Below are 17734 nucleotides of genomic sequence, written 5' to 3' on the forward strand. Positions count from 1 at the left end.
TCTGCTGTTCATACTAATAAGACATTCTTGAACAAATAAAAGACTATAGGCCTACCGGTATGCCTTGGAAGTGAAGTGGTTTACCATGACCTTGGCACTGTTTTACTGTGCACTGTAAAGTACGCATGTAAAACTTCTTCAGTCAGTAAAGCCATCTGGCCTAAAAACATGAAATCAGACACATTTTTCATATAAAAAGTGTTTATTTTGCAATTTACATAAATTCAATTGTAGCACACACCACTAAGTTTTGTGCTTTAAAGGCACAATATGTAGGATTTTAACACTTGCAGTTTCAAAACAAAGGCAAAGCTTAATGATTTTATGAAGAAGAGTGGAACTATGGGATACGTTGTTTTCACCACCCAGTCATATGGAATTTGCTAATCACATTTACAGATGAGGTTATACTAAATATTACCTGTACACTTAATTATATCATGTTATGCCACCGTAATGATTTAGCTGCAACGCGTAACAGCTGTGTGCTGGATGCTGTATAACCTGCACTTCCACATTTATCCACACGTGTTGCTATGGTTTCTACAAGCGGAAACCAATGAAAATACAAATTTTTTTGGGATAATGTAAGTACACAACTGTGTGAAATATATCACATGTGTTTAAAACAAAGAAATCAGGTTTATAAACGTTTGTGCCACTGAATTTAAAAAATGGAAAGTTGCACTAAAAACGTTGTTTCTTTTACAAACTATTCTTTAGGTGTGAAAGGTGTTAACCATGGTTATGATCTCATGGTCCCACTAGCAACACCACCACTTAAAATATGGCATACGAAATTTAATAAATTAGCTTCAGCTACAGTCTCTCTGGCAAAATGCAAATGAACGTTTTTTCAAGGCATCCCGAAGGAGAAAGTTAAATTTATTTTTTAAGAACAACTATCTTTATTTACAGTAAAAAAGTTTTTTTAACACAACAAATGAATGTAACTTAACTCTTGTTAAGTACGTGTTAATTTATGTAGAATTTTAGTTGGAGGTGAGCTGAGAAGAAGAGCTGCTACTGCCAGAGCTCTTGGCGCTCTTCTGTCCCCTGGTGGCGCTGACTTGGCGTGGCACCCGCTGACTAGAACCATCTCTTGTGGTTTTCTCCCCTTGCCCCGTTTTACCACGTACTGAATCACAAACACACAAAATAGAATAACATGTTATAAATAATAATACATTGCCTGTTTTAAAATGCGACTTACAGCAAACCAGGTGCATACAGCGTACACAAATGATGCAAAGGCAAAATATGTGAATACAAGTGTTTATAACATGCATGTTTTTCAATGCTGGTGGCAGAATGATGGTTAAGAAGTGAATTAGTGTCACATTTGACACACAAGTCTCTAGGTGGATGAAAGTTACAGTCCATGAGGCACATGAAGCAGATCTAGGGTTTTTTACCCTGTAAGCAGAGAAGTGAGCCCACAATCACAGCCACTATGAGCGACGCATAAGGATGAAAAGATGTATACATCACTATGAAACTAGAGCAGAAATTAGTTATGTTAGCATGAGAAATGTGCATGAGAGAGTATTGAAACAATCTTCTTCAAAATTGAAATGACATATAGTAAAAAATTGAAAAGACGCAAGCTAAAAGAGAGAGAGAATGCAGGAAAACCTTGAGGAGCACTTGTGTCACCCGCACTGTAGACGACTATCTTAGCCCCTCCCCTTGGTGGGCGGGACACAGAAGCAGAGGGAGGGGCTGTAGTTTTAGCACTCTTTCCAGAGACAACACACTCCTCTTCTATGGGAAGTCATACACAGATCACCAAAATAAAAAAGCAGCTCCACAAAAAAAATATGAAGAGAATCAGAGGAGAAACTAGAAGATGCTTAGGATAGGATCAGTACAGTTCCCACAATAAGACAAATACATAACCAGTCATTCTGCATTGATGGATAAACATTCAAAAAATGCTAATACATGAGCCGTTACTGAAAAGAGAAAAATTAAAATAAGTTAGCTCACAAATCAGGTGTTTTTAATTAGGGTTGGAACTAAACTCTGCAGGACAGTGGCCCTCCAGGACCAGGGTTCCCCACCCCTGCGATAGGGTGTAGGAAGAATGCTGCAAAAACTGTCACAGGACAGAGGTGAGTGACGGCTATACATAGACACCTCTTCGTGCTTATTGGTTTGATCACATGAACATGATCCTCCCAAACTAAGTTAAACAAACTTCATTATCTCATGCAATATTTTAAAGCAGAACAGTAAAATAATTATAAAAAAAACGTATATTCACTGAAATTTTAAGGCATTTTCCTTCCTAAGGAAGAGTGTAGGGACCAAACAAAGCATTTCATCCAACTTATGATGAGCTACATTCTGAAACAATGATACACCCCAAGATAGCTTATAGCATTTTTCCACTGTGTAAGACGACTAGGCTCAGCACAACCGTGCCAGGTTTGTTTTGTCTGAGTTTGTTTTTACACTGCAGTTTAGTATTGCTTCAAAGTGGGTAGAATAATTAGCTTATCAATATAGTTGCACCACCTCTACTGCTGTGACATCATCATAAATGTGACACAAATAAAACACACAACACGATGGAATGGTGTTTTTGATTCTCAGCATGTGGATGTTTTTCATCTTTTGGTTTCCTGGATGGCACATGAGGGTAAGCTAAACGACGCTGGTAGTGACCATCTTTGACCAATGTCTGTCAGTGTCTGTACGATTCGCTTGGAACATCAACCAAGTGGTACTAAATGAAGTACCAGGTACTAGGTACTGTACAAAGTGTAACCCCGAAAAGTGAGCCGTACCATGCAGTGGAAAAACGAATCAAAATTTAAGATTGTATAAATTATTACATTCAAATATATTCTTTAAATACATCTTGCTGGATGTAACCAGTTTTCCAACCAGAATCAGGTTATACTCCTTTACAAACAGGACTTGGTTTAGCTATAGTCACTCACCTCTAGACTCTGAAGGTGCAGTGGTTGTATGAGATGCTGTTGATGTTTCACCAGCAGATGTTTCAGAGACCTTCTGTCCTGCACACATGGCTTTCAGAGTCTGAAATACTGCCAGAGGAGCAACGTTCATCTTTAACAAGTCCACTATGATCCTGCAGAACCAGTAACATAACACACATTTAAAAAACTGAAATCCAAGTTTTTCCCTGCAAAGAATCTTATTTTTTATTAAATGGAAAGCGTATTATGTTTTCTATTTATTCAAACATTAATTACAATCCAAAGACAACATGAAGTTAATAATCTTGCCCAAAAGAAAACAACAAGTGGTTGTCCATACTGTAAAATCCAGCTAAAACCAGCCTAAGATTTTGGCTGGTTTTAGCTGGTCCCCCAGCCTGGTTTTAGCTGGTGTAGCAGGCTGGTTTTAGAGGGGTTTTCGCCACTTTTTAGCCGGTCAGGCTGAAAGACCAGCTGACCCACCAGCTTAACCCAGCATGACCAAGCTGTAAGATTGATAAGCTTGGTTTGAGACCAGCTAAGACCCAAGCCCCTCTAAATCCAGTCTGCTTAACCACCTAAACCCAGGCTGTAAGACCAGCTTAAACCATCCAACAAGCTTAGGCTGGTTTTAGCTGGGGTTTGTTTAGTAGGGGTGTCAACCAAAACATAAGCTGGAAATGCAAATATATCTCTGTTTCTATAACTCACTTAAAAACCTCTTGATCCATGACTATCCCAGCAGCCTGCGTGAGCTCAAATAGTTCAGTCTCCTCCGCATTTAAAACCTTTTTCTTCTTGATGTTATATTTCTGCACATTTCCGCTGACGGTCACGCTGAGAGATGGAGAGTCGGGTGCGGAAGGCATTGCGCCCGGCTGCGCTGGTTGTGACATGCGTCACCTAAAAAAGCAACACAAAACACAATCCATCTCTGCGTTACATCTTACTAATGATAAATACTTTACTCTTCATATGCAACACAAAATAAACAAGTGTGTGAATGGATTTAATTGATGCATAACATATGGGCTGGTTATGAATGTCCAATGTAAACATCCAAGATGTTTGAATGACTGCACGATTACAATTTAAACAAATTCAGTGATACAATTTAACTGTACTAAGCTTTGATTTCTTACATTGATTGACATGTGGATAAAGCTATAAATCAAACATTAACATTTTAAAAAGATACTTACAATATTAGGAGCGACAGTTATCAGTGGTAAGGTAGCAGCGGTCTTCCTTCAAGTTTATTTTATTGCTTATAAACGCCAAGCTGGATCTTTACTGCCACCTGCCGGCCTGGGGTACGAAATTCAAGAGTTTTTTTTCCACTGGGAATGCTTGGTAAAAGTCTAAAAAACTTCCCAAAATTTCATCAGTTATGATATATTACACATGAGATTGAGTGTGAAGAACCATTTTCAACTACAAGGAACCTTTAAAGCACATTTAAAACTTTGCATTTTTAAATGTTACCAAAGACATTTGTGTACTAACAATAATTTGAAACTTTTTGAAATTTGACAAGGCTTTTAGGTGTAGATTCAATTCAATTCAGATAAATAAATGACACAGAAAATGTACCAGTTTTATTAAGAATAATTGACGGAAGGCCGGTGAATTATTCAAAAAATAAGGTGGTAATGTGGCACGACGTGAAGCACAGCATTATTTTCAAATAATTCAAAGGACCGGAGTCAATTATTCCGCTTATAATACGGTTACCACAGACATGTTCTGATGATTATTTTAATTTGTTGAGATAGGTGTGCATTTATCGAAAAATAATGCATACCAATGATCAGAATAAAGCATTTAACATTAATTCTTAATAATTATCCCAAAATGTTTAATGGGTTATAAATGTATAACCCTTAGTATTCTTCTTTTAGTGTTTTGTAACTATTGTATCTCTAAACTAGTTCTAATACAGACATCAACAACAATAGTTTAAAAAATAAGACTATCTGAGTATATTTTAGTACACCTTAAATCCTATCATGTTACATTAATATTTAAATATACATCAACAATCCACAGGGTATATTGGCAGCATATAAATAAGCATAGACAAGAAACATTAAAATATATAGATCACAGAAATGTAGATTTTTTGCCCACTACTGGAAAGGCCAAATTAAATTAAAATGCATTTAGACAAGAAAAGATTACGGACAGATTATTTCTGACTTGCAAATATGTGGCCATTGCAAGTAAAGCATAACAGTACTAAAAAATGTGCTAACATAAAATAACTCAGCAGATTCTCTGTACTTTGGTTTCGACAGTCTCTTCTGTGTCATCCACAGAGCTACGCTTCTTAGACAACACAGGGGACAATGACGCTTTTTGTTTATCTTCCAAAACCCTTGTGGTCAAGCCAGTGTTTGGCAAATCTATGTCCAAGCTGGGACTCTCCAAACAGGGCACTGTATCAGCTGTCACTAACTCTGAGGATTTCAATGCTTCACGCTGATTGGTTTGTAGTTGTACATCCATGTCCTCTAAAGTACTACTGACAGGTTTTGTCTGCTGCTCCTCCACATCCACACTGAGCTCTGGTGCCTCCTTGTGGCCATTAATCGTCATGTGGTCTGTTTCCGGCAGGATCTCTCTTTTGAGTGAAGCAAGCTGTGCCTGTAGTAGCTCTTTGTGCTGAGCTTCAAGGCTTTCCATCTAACGAAAAAAAGAAAACCAAAATAAGCCTGTAAGCCCACTGTTTTAAAGTATTTTTTCATAAAGTAAATGTACCACTTATTAGTATGCCTCACACATAGCTATGTAATAACTAATCAAAGAGAAAAAACTAATAGTAACACTTACTACAAGAGCAGCCACCTGTGGAGCTACATAAAGTTAAGTGCTTTGTTAAATAGCACAATGGGTTGTGATCACAATACATTTCTGATTAGCAAATCCCTTTAACCCTATCCCTTCCACACATATACAATCAGAATACTTACAAGCTTGGCCACCTTTTGCTGGCTGTGGTCTGGGGATTGATATGCTTGCAGTTTCTCAAACATCCTTACATTAGATTGAACCAAGCTTGCAACCTAAAAAGACAGTAAGTGAGAACATCAGTAAGAGCCGAGTACTGAGTGTATAAATGTAAAAGAATAATTTTTAATCTATGTCTGTATTAAATTTTAGAAAATGTTTAGACATAGGTTGAGGATGAAGCTGTGTCCCCACATAGGGGTGCCCGGGGCAAAAACTAACACGGGGTTAGTTGTAACATGGACTGTTTACATTGTTGCACAAGGTTGAGCATTTTGTTTTACCGGTATTTTTTTCATGCTGCCAAAAGACGATCTCCCGCAAATTATTGGAAATGTAGAATGTTTTTCCAGAGAATTATTGATGAATGAGTGTTTTGGTGGCATGCAAGTAAATTTTTTCATCATATGTTTTTTTTTCAGTTTCTAAGTTGGTTGTGTAAGATACCAAATCCAATGCTATGTCATATTAATCAGTGTCTTGTTGACTAAAACATAGCATCGTTTTGAAATATGTTTTCAGCTCTTAGCAAATTTTTGGTGGGCTTGAAAATATTTTGACGCAGTTGGGTTAATTGAAACTCTGTGTTACAACTAACCCCTCAGCACTTACGATATGATAACCGCTAACGTTAGCATAATTCTTGCCATTGTTTTAAATAGGCTACACACTAATAATTGCTGGCTGACAACAAAATAAATGTGCCTGTCTTATAAAAATCATGTATCAAATGTATTTTTGTTCATATCTTTAATATTGATTGAATAAGGTCACATCAAAGATTGAAATCATAATGAAATGAATGGCTAAAATCAGACTTTGATGCTCATTATCTCAGAATTTGATTTTGAAACTGTAGTATGGTTATTACAGACTGGGTCACATATAAAAAAAATGTTTTTTCATAATTGTGCTGCGTTTTCTCACATATTTAGACATTTGTATCCATTTATAATTGAACTATTGTTAGAAAAGGACTTGATGAATGAATACAGTGTAGCTTATAACTGTATTATAGACAGATATATAAACAATATCCACTTCAAGTATATAGACAAAATAGTATTGAAATATTTGCCTGCAAACGTAATTTTTAGCAAGTGTTACAACTAACCCCCTGCCTGTTACAATTAACCCCACCTATGGGGTAAGTTGTAACGTTTGCACTTCTGTCATGTTTGGTGTAATTGTCCAAGAATGGTAAATACTAGAAACAAACTTCAAATGTTCCTTTGTAGCAGAGATGTGTGTGTTGCTTATGTAAAAATATAATTAATTAAACTCAAATATTTTTTGAATGATTGAGCCAAAACCAAAAAGCGTTAGGTTATGCCCCTCTCTCCCCTACTATATAGTGCACTATTTGAGATTGCAGCTACTTTGTAGTGGTACAGTACATTACCATAGTGGACACTATTAATTGCACTTATTACACGGCTCTCTGGAATGCTTGATTCTGATTGGTCAGTTGAGACATTTGCAGGTTCGTTCTTTTCGAATAATAACCGCTCCAAAATAATAACGCATAGCCGGACTACTTCCACGAGTAAAATCGCTCCGCGCCAATAAAGATCAATAAAGATTACTGTCTGTTTGGCGCCATCTTGTGACAAACACTCGACAACCACGACAAGACACAGAGAGCTTACTGAGACTGAACTTGACAAAATAGAGCATGACAGCGAAGCCAACACACAAAAAAATACAGAATGGGCATTAAAACTTCTCAAAGACTGGTTAAAGAGAAAAAAATGGAGACAGACAAGTATGAAGCAGAGGATCTTAATAAGGTATTACGATCATTTTATGCATCTGTGCAAAGTTTCGCGGAAGGATAAAAATGTTAATTTAAAACAAATATGTCAATAAAATGTTTCAAATTCATATTCATGTCCAGTTTTTTTTCTTATGTGGCAAGTAGCCGTGTAATAAGCGGGATAATGTAGAGTCAGCCGGTAGTTATTGGGAAATAAGCCCCTTCAGTGTGATACAAGACCCTCCGCTTCGCGTCGGGTCCTGATCACACTGTCGGGGCTTATTTCCCAATAACTACCGGCTGCCTCTACATTATCCCTTACTTAATCAATCCCATAAATCACTGCAATAACAAAAGTACAATGGATGTATTCTCAACACCCCGTAGTGTCCCTGAAGATGCAACAGCGCTTCCTGTGCACTGTCCGAATTCGCTCTCTCAATTCAGTTGGACAATAAACCCCTTTCACAAAGCACAATGGCCCTCATTTATCAAAAGTGCGTACACCAAATTTCCAGCGTACACCTTGCGTACACCCAAAACCACGGTGACTTTGAGATTTATCAATATGGACGTTGGCGTACGGCACGCTCAAATCCTACGCCAGCTCAGGAGGTGGTGTACGCACATTTTGAGTTAGTGCAGAAATGCGCAAACAATTCCTAACACCACAAAACGCACTGACAAACTAAAATATATGATATATTATGACCCACTGTAAAAAACAAAAACATAGTCATTATAAACTTCAGTGTTTATTTTTATGCAACATGTAGGCTACTTCAATGTTTAATTTGTGAGACTTTACCAAAGCATTTGATTTGTATGCATATGTATTCCTTCAGTTGAGAGCCTGTGCGCTTTACCTGATGTTTCAGAGCGAGCATGTGAACGGAGCTTAGCGGGACCGGAGCGTTGAGCGGTGCGGTAATATTACCATCAAAGCGCCTTTCCGAAAATTCCGCTCCCTCAGCACCGCTCGTTGAACCCAGAACGCCCTTTGATAATTTGCTAGTTCGAGAATCTGTAAAAACGTCTAGCAATAAGTTATGGAATTCAAGCCTTATACATAAACGTAAAGTAAAAATCAAAGTTAAGATTGAGCAGGAAGAAAAAATTGAAAGGGACTGCGGAGAGACTGTAAAGAGTTAGCAAATATTCTTCCTGGAATCTGAAGCGGCACATTGCAAGAAAGCACAGGATGTGCTACGAAAACATGGTAATGCAATAAAAGGTAAGCTAGTTACGTACCATTCGATGATAAATAAATACAGATGAGGTAAGGTAAAATGCTTGTGTTGAATGGAGCCGTAAATCCGATCATGATGACATGCGGACAAAATTATGGCCACGAATAATTTTTTATGCTATGGACACTTCTTTTTCTTATTTAGTCTAAAGTATGGCCCTAAATTTAGAATTTGTTCCCAATATTCAACAGTTTGTTCCTTGAAATTAATTATTATAATATTTCGTAATTACTATTACAATTATTATTACTTCAAATTATGAATTAGCTTAGCTAAAACATGTGGATGTCGTGGAAACAAATTGTTAATTTGAATTATATCCGGAGCTCCGTATCAAACTGGATCTAAGATACTGCTAACAAACAACTGTATGTAAATACAGAACAACACACTACAAAAGTTACTACATCATTTTAAAATATTATATAAAAAAAATTAACTGAACCATTAAGCAGACATAGAATTTAGATGTAGGCAACAGTAAATAATAATAATAATAAATAATTATTCTTCTAAATATCAATTAATAATAAAAAAAATAATAAGAATATTACAAATTGTCATCCAATTATTAATGTGTCTTTAATCCCACTCTTTAAACTGCCAAATAAAACAATTTTGTTTCTTTTCACTTCCCCGGATTCTCTTCTTTGCCGTCTTTCGTGTGTCAATGGCGTAAAATGAGGGCGTGGGGGAGGCGGAGACTTGAATTTATATGGGCTTGTTATTCTAATGACGCTCGTTTTCGGCCGCGGCATTTATGAAGGGCAGATATTGCGTACACCTGAATATCAACGGTACGCACAGTTTCATAATTTAGGCGGTGAGAGGAGTGTAAGCATAATCTTACGCCAACATATACGCCCGTTTCTAGGCAAGAATGATAAATGAGGGCCATTGTGCCTTCTTTGTGAACACAAACACGTCCCAAATAAATGTCAGTTTTAATGAACCAAAATCGAATGATCTTCTGACAAATCCTGAATACATTTCCCGCATATTAAGTGTAATCTGTGTGTAAAAGGGGCTTTAGTGAAGTAATATAGAAAAAAGTGAATATGGTTTTACAAGCAATTGAAGGCACAACTCAATATTTTTTATTTTTCCAAAAGGTATACCTGTTCTTTAAGCTGTTTAATCTCAGCACGTAATGTCTTCTCCACACTCTCCTTTTCTTGACGTAGTGTGTCGTTTTGCTGGTGGAGGTCCAGGAGTCGTTTCTGTAGCAAGCTCTGTTCCAATCCTTCTACCCCCTGAAATCACAATGATAAATCACTTGATGCCCCATTTTAATGATCTAAGTTCATGGACTAAAGCGCACGGTGCAAGTGCATTTAGGGCGTGTCCGAATTCACTTTTGCCAAGTTAAAGATGGGGAAATGGTCTATGCGTCTGGCACACAGTCTGAAAGGGTTGTTCCTATTTTTCCAATGAGTAATGGATGTGTTTTGGGCGTAACGTGCAATAAACGAATGAGAGTCTAATCTCTCATCCCCTTTAAAAGCCAGCTGCGCTCACGGCAAGGCGGAATGCCTATTTACATGTAACCGAAAAACTGTAAACAGACACATTTAACTCTTTCCCCGCCATTGACGAGATATCTCGTCAATTAAGAGAAAACGCTTCCCCGCCAATGACGAGATTTTCCGTCTTTCCGCAATACCGCTATTATCCACCAGGTGGCGCCCTTCCGCAACTTTTTTAAACCGGAAGTATTGCCCTATGGCAAGCTGCTGCATGTCCGTGTCTGTTTTAAAGATCGCTCTGAATGGGATCTCTATGAAAAGTCCGTCACAAATATGGAATTATTTTTGCTTTTTGCTCAAAATATGGTGTTTTTGCAAAAACCTACCCATATTCAAAAGCTGATTGCAAAAGAACCACTAAAGGTAGGATGAAACGGTTTTTTTTTTGTTTGAAAGCAGAGGGTCTGTTCTTTCATTTGGTATATTGTATGTTTATTTATTTAAAGAAGAACATTTTCTGGAAGGCATTAAACTTTGGTGAAAATCATGAAAAACGCTGGCGCTGGCTGGCAACTTTTTTTAAAAACGCTGGCGGTGAAAGAGTTAAGATTGGTGTTAAAAAAATTGCACTGTGTTTAATTTGTTATAATGGTTATTTGTGTAATTAGAGCTTTGGTTCTCTTTAAAAATCGTTATTAGGGCTGTAACAATTTATCGTGCAAATGCGCATTTTCTCAAAGAATGAATTTGAATGCATTACGGTGAAATGCCGCCACATCCAAAAGCCAGAGGGCGCTCTTGTGCAGAAACTCCAATTGTGCCACAGAAGAAGTAGCATTACAAACGCTATTCTAGGAATTGTCTAGAACAAATGTGCGCAAATGCATTTGCTATTTAAACAACGTGACTAGTAAAAAAAAAGCAAAAAAACTTGCTTTGCTCCGGGTGTATGATAGGGCCCTTAAACTTGCACAGCATAAAACTGCTTATTACATATACACACAGTTGCAGAGCCAAAAATATTTAAGTAGTAAAATAACAAACAAACAGAGGTGTATACAATTAAAATTAGGGATGCACCGAATCCAGATTTTTTGGGTTCGGCCGAATACCGAATCCACTGTTTAAGATTCGGCCAAAACCGAATACCGAATCCTACTCGCATCCTTATTCCATTACAGGGCTCGCAAAATTTCAAAATCCCTGGTAGCCCTTCGGGCAGGCACTCTTCAGTTTTTGGTAGCCTGAAATTTTGCCAGTACAAAGTCAATTTGTTCGGTTCGGTGGAAAAAAAATCTAAGATTCGTCCGAACCCGAACCCTGTCAAAAAGCCCAGTATTCGGCCGAATCCGAATCCTGGATTCGGTGCATCCCTAATTAAAATACGAATACTTGAAAATTTACTTTTTTGTAGAAAGTAAAAATACTTAAGTACTATACACCTCTGCAAACAAATCTTAGTGGCATTTTCTTTTGCATATTTTAAAAAAACAGTTTTCAAAACAAAATGAAACTATGAATAGGCATAAGTTCCAGTATTTAATGTGTATAGTGAATACCTGTTCAGTGAGTATACCGGTATGCGTGTCATAAATAACACTGCTTCCCTGTCCATCAGGATCCATCAGAACAAGGGTCTGTGTCCCAATAGCATTGTGGACGGAGTCCACATCCTCCTCAGCACCCAATTGGACTCCATTTCTCTCACATTCTTCCTTTAAAGGAGTAGTAAAAAAAGTAGTTAAAATCAAATTTAACCTGCTAATGCACATGCCTCGAGTGTTGTTTACCTTTGGCTCCACAGTCAACAGGGTTTCTGTACCAGTGGTAAGGATGGGCTGGGTTAAGATGGATCCAATGCTAACTCCATCTCCACCTGGTCCAAGACTAACTGCCATCCCTTCATATGCTTTAGTGTGAGCCTCTGAACTTTCACCATAATATTGCCGGCAGTTAACGTTCTGGGTGAGCACACATGCAGAGTATTTTCAACATTGATTAGAATATTTTTGAACAAGGAACAAATGCAATATCTAACACAGGTCTAGCTATCCACCCCTACCTGTGTGACTTGGATCTGGAATGTAGTTTGGGGATTTCGGAAATGCGTCTTAAAGTGTTTGATGGCCTCATCCCTCCTATTGAAACCATTTCTACAGCGATAGCAGTGCCAATGAGCGCCTTTAAACTTCTTTTCTCCTTTAATAGTGCCCACAATCTCACAATGATTACAGCAGCGTAGCACCTTCAAGCCTGTTTAGAAAATATGTTGTTAGAGGTTTAATTTTTACATAAACGAACTAAATAACTAGATAAAATATAAACAGTGAGTCTACAGCATTCACCAGCAAAGTCAATGCCTTTGTCTACGTGCTTGATGCGGAAGTGAGCTCGATGGATTATGGGATCTTGGTAAGACTCAGCCACAGAACACAGTGGACAGTGCATGTGCACCCCTTTCTCCTGTCCTGCACATTTCTCGTCCTGACACAGCACAGGAGTGTACGTGTGCTCTGTTCCCCTAATGCGAACCGATGGGTGGGCCTAAACAACAAGTAAAAACAATATAAATGCATATTTTAATATTGCACAAAGTTTATGAATAGTTTAGATTTTTTTCATTTAAGCAGAAATGAACATGCAAATGTGTTAAAGGGATAGTTCACCCAAGAATTTGTGATTATTTACTCATTCTCATGTTGTTACAAACCTGCATAAATGTCTTTGTTTAAAACTGAACCGATCATAAGCCACATTGACTTCCATAGTAGGAAGAAAGAATACTATGGAAGTCAATGGGGCTCATGATCAATTTGGTCATCATTTACAAAATGAGAGTGAGTAAATGACGACAAAATTTTCATTTTTGGGTGAACTATCCCTGAAACTGTAGGTGTTTTATTCTTTCAAGCAGTTATTTCAACCTTTAGGAGCCTCTTGTGGTAAACATCAGCATTACTGCATAAAACTGCATTGGCCCACAGGCAGTAAATTTATCAACAATACAAAATACAGTAAATAAAAAACAAAACACATTATAACCACAGTTCCAACACTCCAAGAAGCATTTTTCTTTAAGCAGCATAATGGATATAAGTTAGATGAAATAAAGTTATTTACACGACCATATATAACGCATCATTAAACAAGTATCTATATTTCAATGGCTCAATAAAAGGTCATATTGGTTTGCATATTAGATTAATGACAAAAATCTTTACTATTGCAGTAAATTGGTCCGTGTACCTTCGGATAATTCGTTTATTCGTTTCTGTCTTCAAAACGGAAAAACAAATAAACAGTTCATTTATTACATATTCCACTCTACTCGTGAACATATAACACCAGTTTTGGGTTTGTTTTTGTCAGAATGTGATCTAATGCATCAAATAAATTTACAATAAAACCAAAACGAAAAATCAAGCATTTTATGATCAAAGTTCGTTTTTGTCCACCGGAAGTTCTCTTGTACTGAGCGCTTGTGAACAGGAGCATTATAAATATTAACATTAAATAGCAATTTAAGGGGAACACTATGTCGCAGTACATCACTTTAGGAAGCGACGGGCACATAAAGCTGCCTGCTGTGCTGGAGCGTGAGAGTGTAGCATACACGCGTGTACCAGCGAACAACATTATTTTATAATAAAAATATAGGCCTACTATATAATAGGCATATATTATAATATGAATTTAATAAATTTGCAGACATATGCCAATGAAATCATTTTAATAAGGTTGTGCATATGACAGAGCAATCATGCTCTCCTGTAAGTTTTATTCGCTTATACAGTCCCACTTTTAAACTTTTTTCTGCTATTATTATTTATTCGGATATGGCATGCACCGTGATAAAAAAAATTAGAAGGCTATTGCCTAAAAAATAAATGCTGCACAAACCTCTTCCACTACATGAGAAAAGATGTGGCTGCGTTGCGATTTTACTGTTTGCAGCATACCGTGTCAAATGCCTATAAAGATTCTTGTGGTGTGGGATTAAAATGCGTATAAATACGTCAGGGGTCGGAACTCTGGTCTTCCCTGACGGGAACGGGCGGTCTGGCCTGTGTTTCCCGATAAAATTGAACTTAGCACTTAAGAGCGCTTTCTACGAGCTTTAATGAACGTTAGTTATTCTTTTTTACGTGCATTTCCCAAAAATGCACTTAATCGCACAATGACTGGCTATCCGTTTGTCAAGAGCTGAAATGTCGCCTATAGAATGACTCTTAATTGTAGCACAAGCTTGTTAAAAGTTTAGCCTAATGATCTTCACACAATGTGCATGTAATAATATTGTTAATAATATTGTTTAATATTGTTCAATGACTAATTGCACTTTTTAATATTTTATGTTATGTGAAATCCTCTTTTCCATATTCAGTTTGGACTCATACCATTGTGCATTGCCTTTTAAAGTTTATATTATTACTTATTATTGCTATCATTACTATATTAATATCTAATAAATAATTTTAACAGAACAAGTACTATTGTGGTAACAGATTACAGCCATAATAAGAGCGTGAATTGCAATGTGCTCCCATGTCTCATTCGCTTACAGTCGGAGTTTTGAATGTTATTTCTTTTTTTATTATTATTTATTCGAGACACACACATACACACCTAGGGTTTAAAATAGAGGTCTACGCGGCATTTTTTTTTTCGTCCCGCACCGTGCACCGACTTAAATTCACTCTGTGTTTCACCGCTTAGAATGCTTTTTTCCAAACTTTTTTTCCCTACGACGGTTGTCACTAATTATTAGCAAAATATGAATGAAGGGAAAACGTAGGTTTGTATCTAGTAAAAAATAACTTTTAACTGAACTATAGCTTAACTGACATTTAGCCTATAAAGAATGTTCCTACTCTCTTTTAAGGTGCACTCGTGGCATCATCGGGATGCAAACATATTGCCAGGTTTACAGGGCATATTTAAAAAAAACATTCACGGTCAACGCAAAATATAACAAAGAAACAGACATTAAATAGGGCAAAGCATATCACTAAGCAACATATAAACATATCACTAAAAACCATAAAAACCTATTTTCTGCCAAACTATTTCAAACATTCTTGCAGGTGTACATGTGATCAGAATGAAGTGCGGATATGCCAACGCTAACGCTGTCAAAAGATGTCGGGAGTGCGCTATTGTCAGTCAGGGCTGCATTTCCCAAAAGCATCGTAACTTAAGTAGCACAGCTCTACCGTGATGATGTTTCGCCTTTCATCTATTCTTTAAAATGTAGAAGGCAATACTTGAGGAGACTAAATATTTGCAGAGACATTGTATCATTAAGCACTTATAATCCATTCTTTGATTGTGAAGTTAATAATGACCAAAGGTTGTGCTTAATATAATGTGTACAGTATGCATAGAACAGTGTACACCCGTGCTGGTAAAATAAATGTAAAATAAACATTACATAGAAAGGCATAAGATAATAATATATCAATGATAGCGAAATAAGTAATATTATAAACTTAAAAAGGCAATTCACAATGGAATGAGTCCTAACTAAATATAGAAAAGATGATTTCACATGGCATAAATTATTAAGACGTGCAATTAGTCATTGAACAATATTAAACAATATTATTAACAATAGATGAACATTGTGTGAAGGTCATTAGGCTAAACTTTTAACAAGCTTGTGCTACAATTAAGAGTCATTCTATATGCGACATTTTTGCTCTTGACAAACGTATAGCCAGTCATTGTGCGATTAAGTCCATTTTTGGGAAATGCACGTGAAAGAATAACTAACGTTCATTAAAGCTCGTAGAAAGCGCTCTTAAGTGCTAAGTTCAATTTTATCGGGAAACACAGGCCAGACCGCCCGTTCCCGTCAGGGAAGACCAGAGTTCCGACCCCTGACGTATTTATACGCATTTAATCCCACACCACAAGAATCCTTATAGGCATTTGACACGGTATGCTGCAAACAGTGAAATCGCAACGCAGCCACATCTTTTCTCATGTAGTGGAAGAGGTTTGTGCAGCATTTATTTTTTAGGCAATAGCCTACACATTTTTTTATCACGGTTTATGCCATATCCGAATAAATAATAATAGCAGAAAAAAGTTTAAAAGTGGGACTGTATAAGCGAATAAAACTTACAGGAGAGCATGATTGCTCTGTCATATGCACAACCTTATTAAAATGATTTCATTGGCATATGTCTGCAAATTTATTAAATTCATATTATAATATATGCCTATTATATAGTATATTTTTATTATATAATAATGTTGTTCGCTGGTACACGCGTGTATGCTACACCCTCACGCTCCAGTACAGCAGGCAACTTTATGTGCCCGTCGCTTCCTAAAGTGATGTACTGCGACATAGTGTTCCCCTTAAGTTGCTATTTAATGTTAATATTTATAATGCTCCTGTTCACAAGCCAGTACAAGAGAACTTCCGGTGGACAAAAACGAACTTTGATCATAAAATGCTTGATTTTTCGTTTTGGTTTTATTGTAAATTTATTTGATGCATTAGATCACATTCTGACAAAAACAAACCCAAAACTGGTGTTTTATGTTCACGAGTAGAGTGGAATATGTAATAAATGAACTGTTTATTTGTTTTTCCGTTTTGAAGACAGAAACGAATAAACGAATTATCCGAAGGTACACGGACCTAAATTACATTCATACTTAAGCTTATAAGATATGAGCTTTTGTACAAAAAAATCAAGCTAACAGTTTTAGCAAGCTAATACAAAACGCGTAGCGTTTTACGTTTTAAATGTCACTCACCACAAAGGCTGACATGCTTTTAAAGCATATAAAAATCTGTTTTAAAGTCAGCTTTACTCGTAGTCTTTAGCCTGTCAAAAATCCCGTGTCAGCGCGGTTGTGTGTGGTTCGTCATCTGTGTGTACACACGTCCACTTGCAAGCTTTCAGACACAAGACGCAATGACGATTTGTGTAGTTGTTAGAAATCAACGTAAATGAATTCCATTGGTCACTGTCATAAACGGTGAAAGTTTAAACCAATCAGCACCTTAATCGAGTTAGCCCGGAAGTCGCGCCTCCACAGATTAATGCTGCGTTCGTGCGTTCCAGACAACTCGGAAATCGGATTTTTTCCACATCAATCGCGGAATTTAACGTCTGGAACGACAGTCCGATATCTGACCTCTGAACTCGGGAAAGACTTAACGTTACACTTTACATTACATACGCATGTTAATGCCAAGTGTAAACAGCCTTAGATACAGTTAACGTTATTTGCAAAGTTTGTTTTTTCTTGCTAACATGTAAAAACCTATTTTACGTGAAAATTAAT

General features: G+C 36.9%; 2 protein-coding genes across 4 annotated transcripts; both read right to left on the reverse strand.

Annotated features, from left to right (window-relative positions):
* Positions 1-201: 201 nt before the first annotated feature.
* mzt2b (mitotic spindle organizing protein 2B) lies at positions 202-4253 on the reverse strand. 3 transcript variants are annotated; one of them, XM_065244167.2, is made up of 5 exons: positions 4151-4253; positions 3660-3851; positions 2949-3100; positions 1636-1761; positions 202-1138 (listed from the first exon to the last, which is right to left on the reverse strand). In XM_065244167.2, the coding sequence occupies exons 2-5, from the start codon at positions 3842-3844 to the stop codon at positions 993-995; spliced, it is 609 nt and encodes a 202-aa protein (XP_065100239.1). In that variant the 5' UTR covers positions 3845-3851; positions 4151-4253; the 3' UTR covers positions 202-992. The 3 variants fall into 3 exon arrangements, with proteins under 3 accessions (XP_065100239.1, XP_065100237.1, XP_065100240.1); XM_065244165.1 differs by having other exon boundaries at positions 204-1138; positions 1636-1764; XM_065244168.1 differs by lacking the exon at positions 1636-1761 and having other exon boundaries at positions 204-1138.
* Positions 4254-4515: 262 nt separating this feature from the next.
* LOC135721726 (uncharacterized) lies at positions 4516-17359 on the reverse strand. The gene is made up of 8 exons (XM_065244164.2): positions 17201-17359; positions 12775-12973; positions 12492-12682; positions 12220-12390; positions 11989-12144; positions 10082-10216; positions 5921-6013; positions 4516-5633 (listed from the first exon to the last, which is right to left on the reverse strand). The coding sequence occupies exons 1-8, from the start codon at positions 17213-17215 to the stop codon at positions 5214-5216; spliced, it is 1380 nt and encodes a 459-aa protein (XP_065100236.1). The 5' UTR covers positions 17216-17359; the 3' UTR covers positions 4516-5213.
* Between the last annotated feature and the right edge of the window lie 375 nt (positions 17360-17734).

This window comes from Paramisgurnus dabryanus, chromosome 18 (genome assembly GCF_030506205.2).
Source record: "Paramisgurnus dabryanus chromosome 18, PD_genome_1.1, whole genome shotgun sequence".
In the NCBI taxonomy this organism is placed as follows: Eukaryota; Metazoa; Chordata; class Actinopteri; order Cypriniformes; family Cobitidae; genus Paramisgurnus; species Paramisgurnus dabryanus.

Excerpts from the sequence above, each read along its gene's own strand:
- mzt2b (XM_065244165.1), bottom strand. The coding sequence starts at position 3,844 with ATGTCACAACCAGCGCAGCCGGGCGCAATGCCTTCCGCACCCGACTCT. Across the intron at positions 3,101-3,659 it reads ATGGATCAAGAGGTTTTTAA|GATCATAGTGGACTTGTTAA; the intron begins GTGAGTTATAGA and ends CTGGTTCTGCAG. Across the intron at positions 1,765-2,948 it reads TGCACCTTCAGAGTCTAGAG|AAGAGGAGTGTGTTGTCTCT; the intron begins GTGAGTGACTAT and ends GACTTCCCATAG.
- LOC135721726 (XM_065244164.2), bottom strand. Across the intron at positions 12,391-12,491 it reads TCCAGATCCAAGTCACACAG|AACGTTAACTGCCGGCAATA; the intron begins GTAGGGGTGGAT and ends GTGCTCACCCAG. Across the intron at positions 12,145-12,219 it reads TGTTGACTGTGGAGCCAAAG|GAAGAATGTGAGAGAAATGG; the intron begins GTAAACAACACT and ends ACTCCTTTAAAG.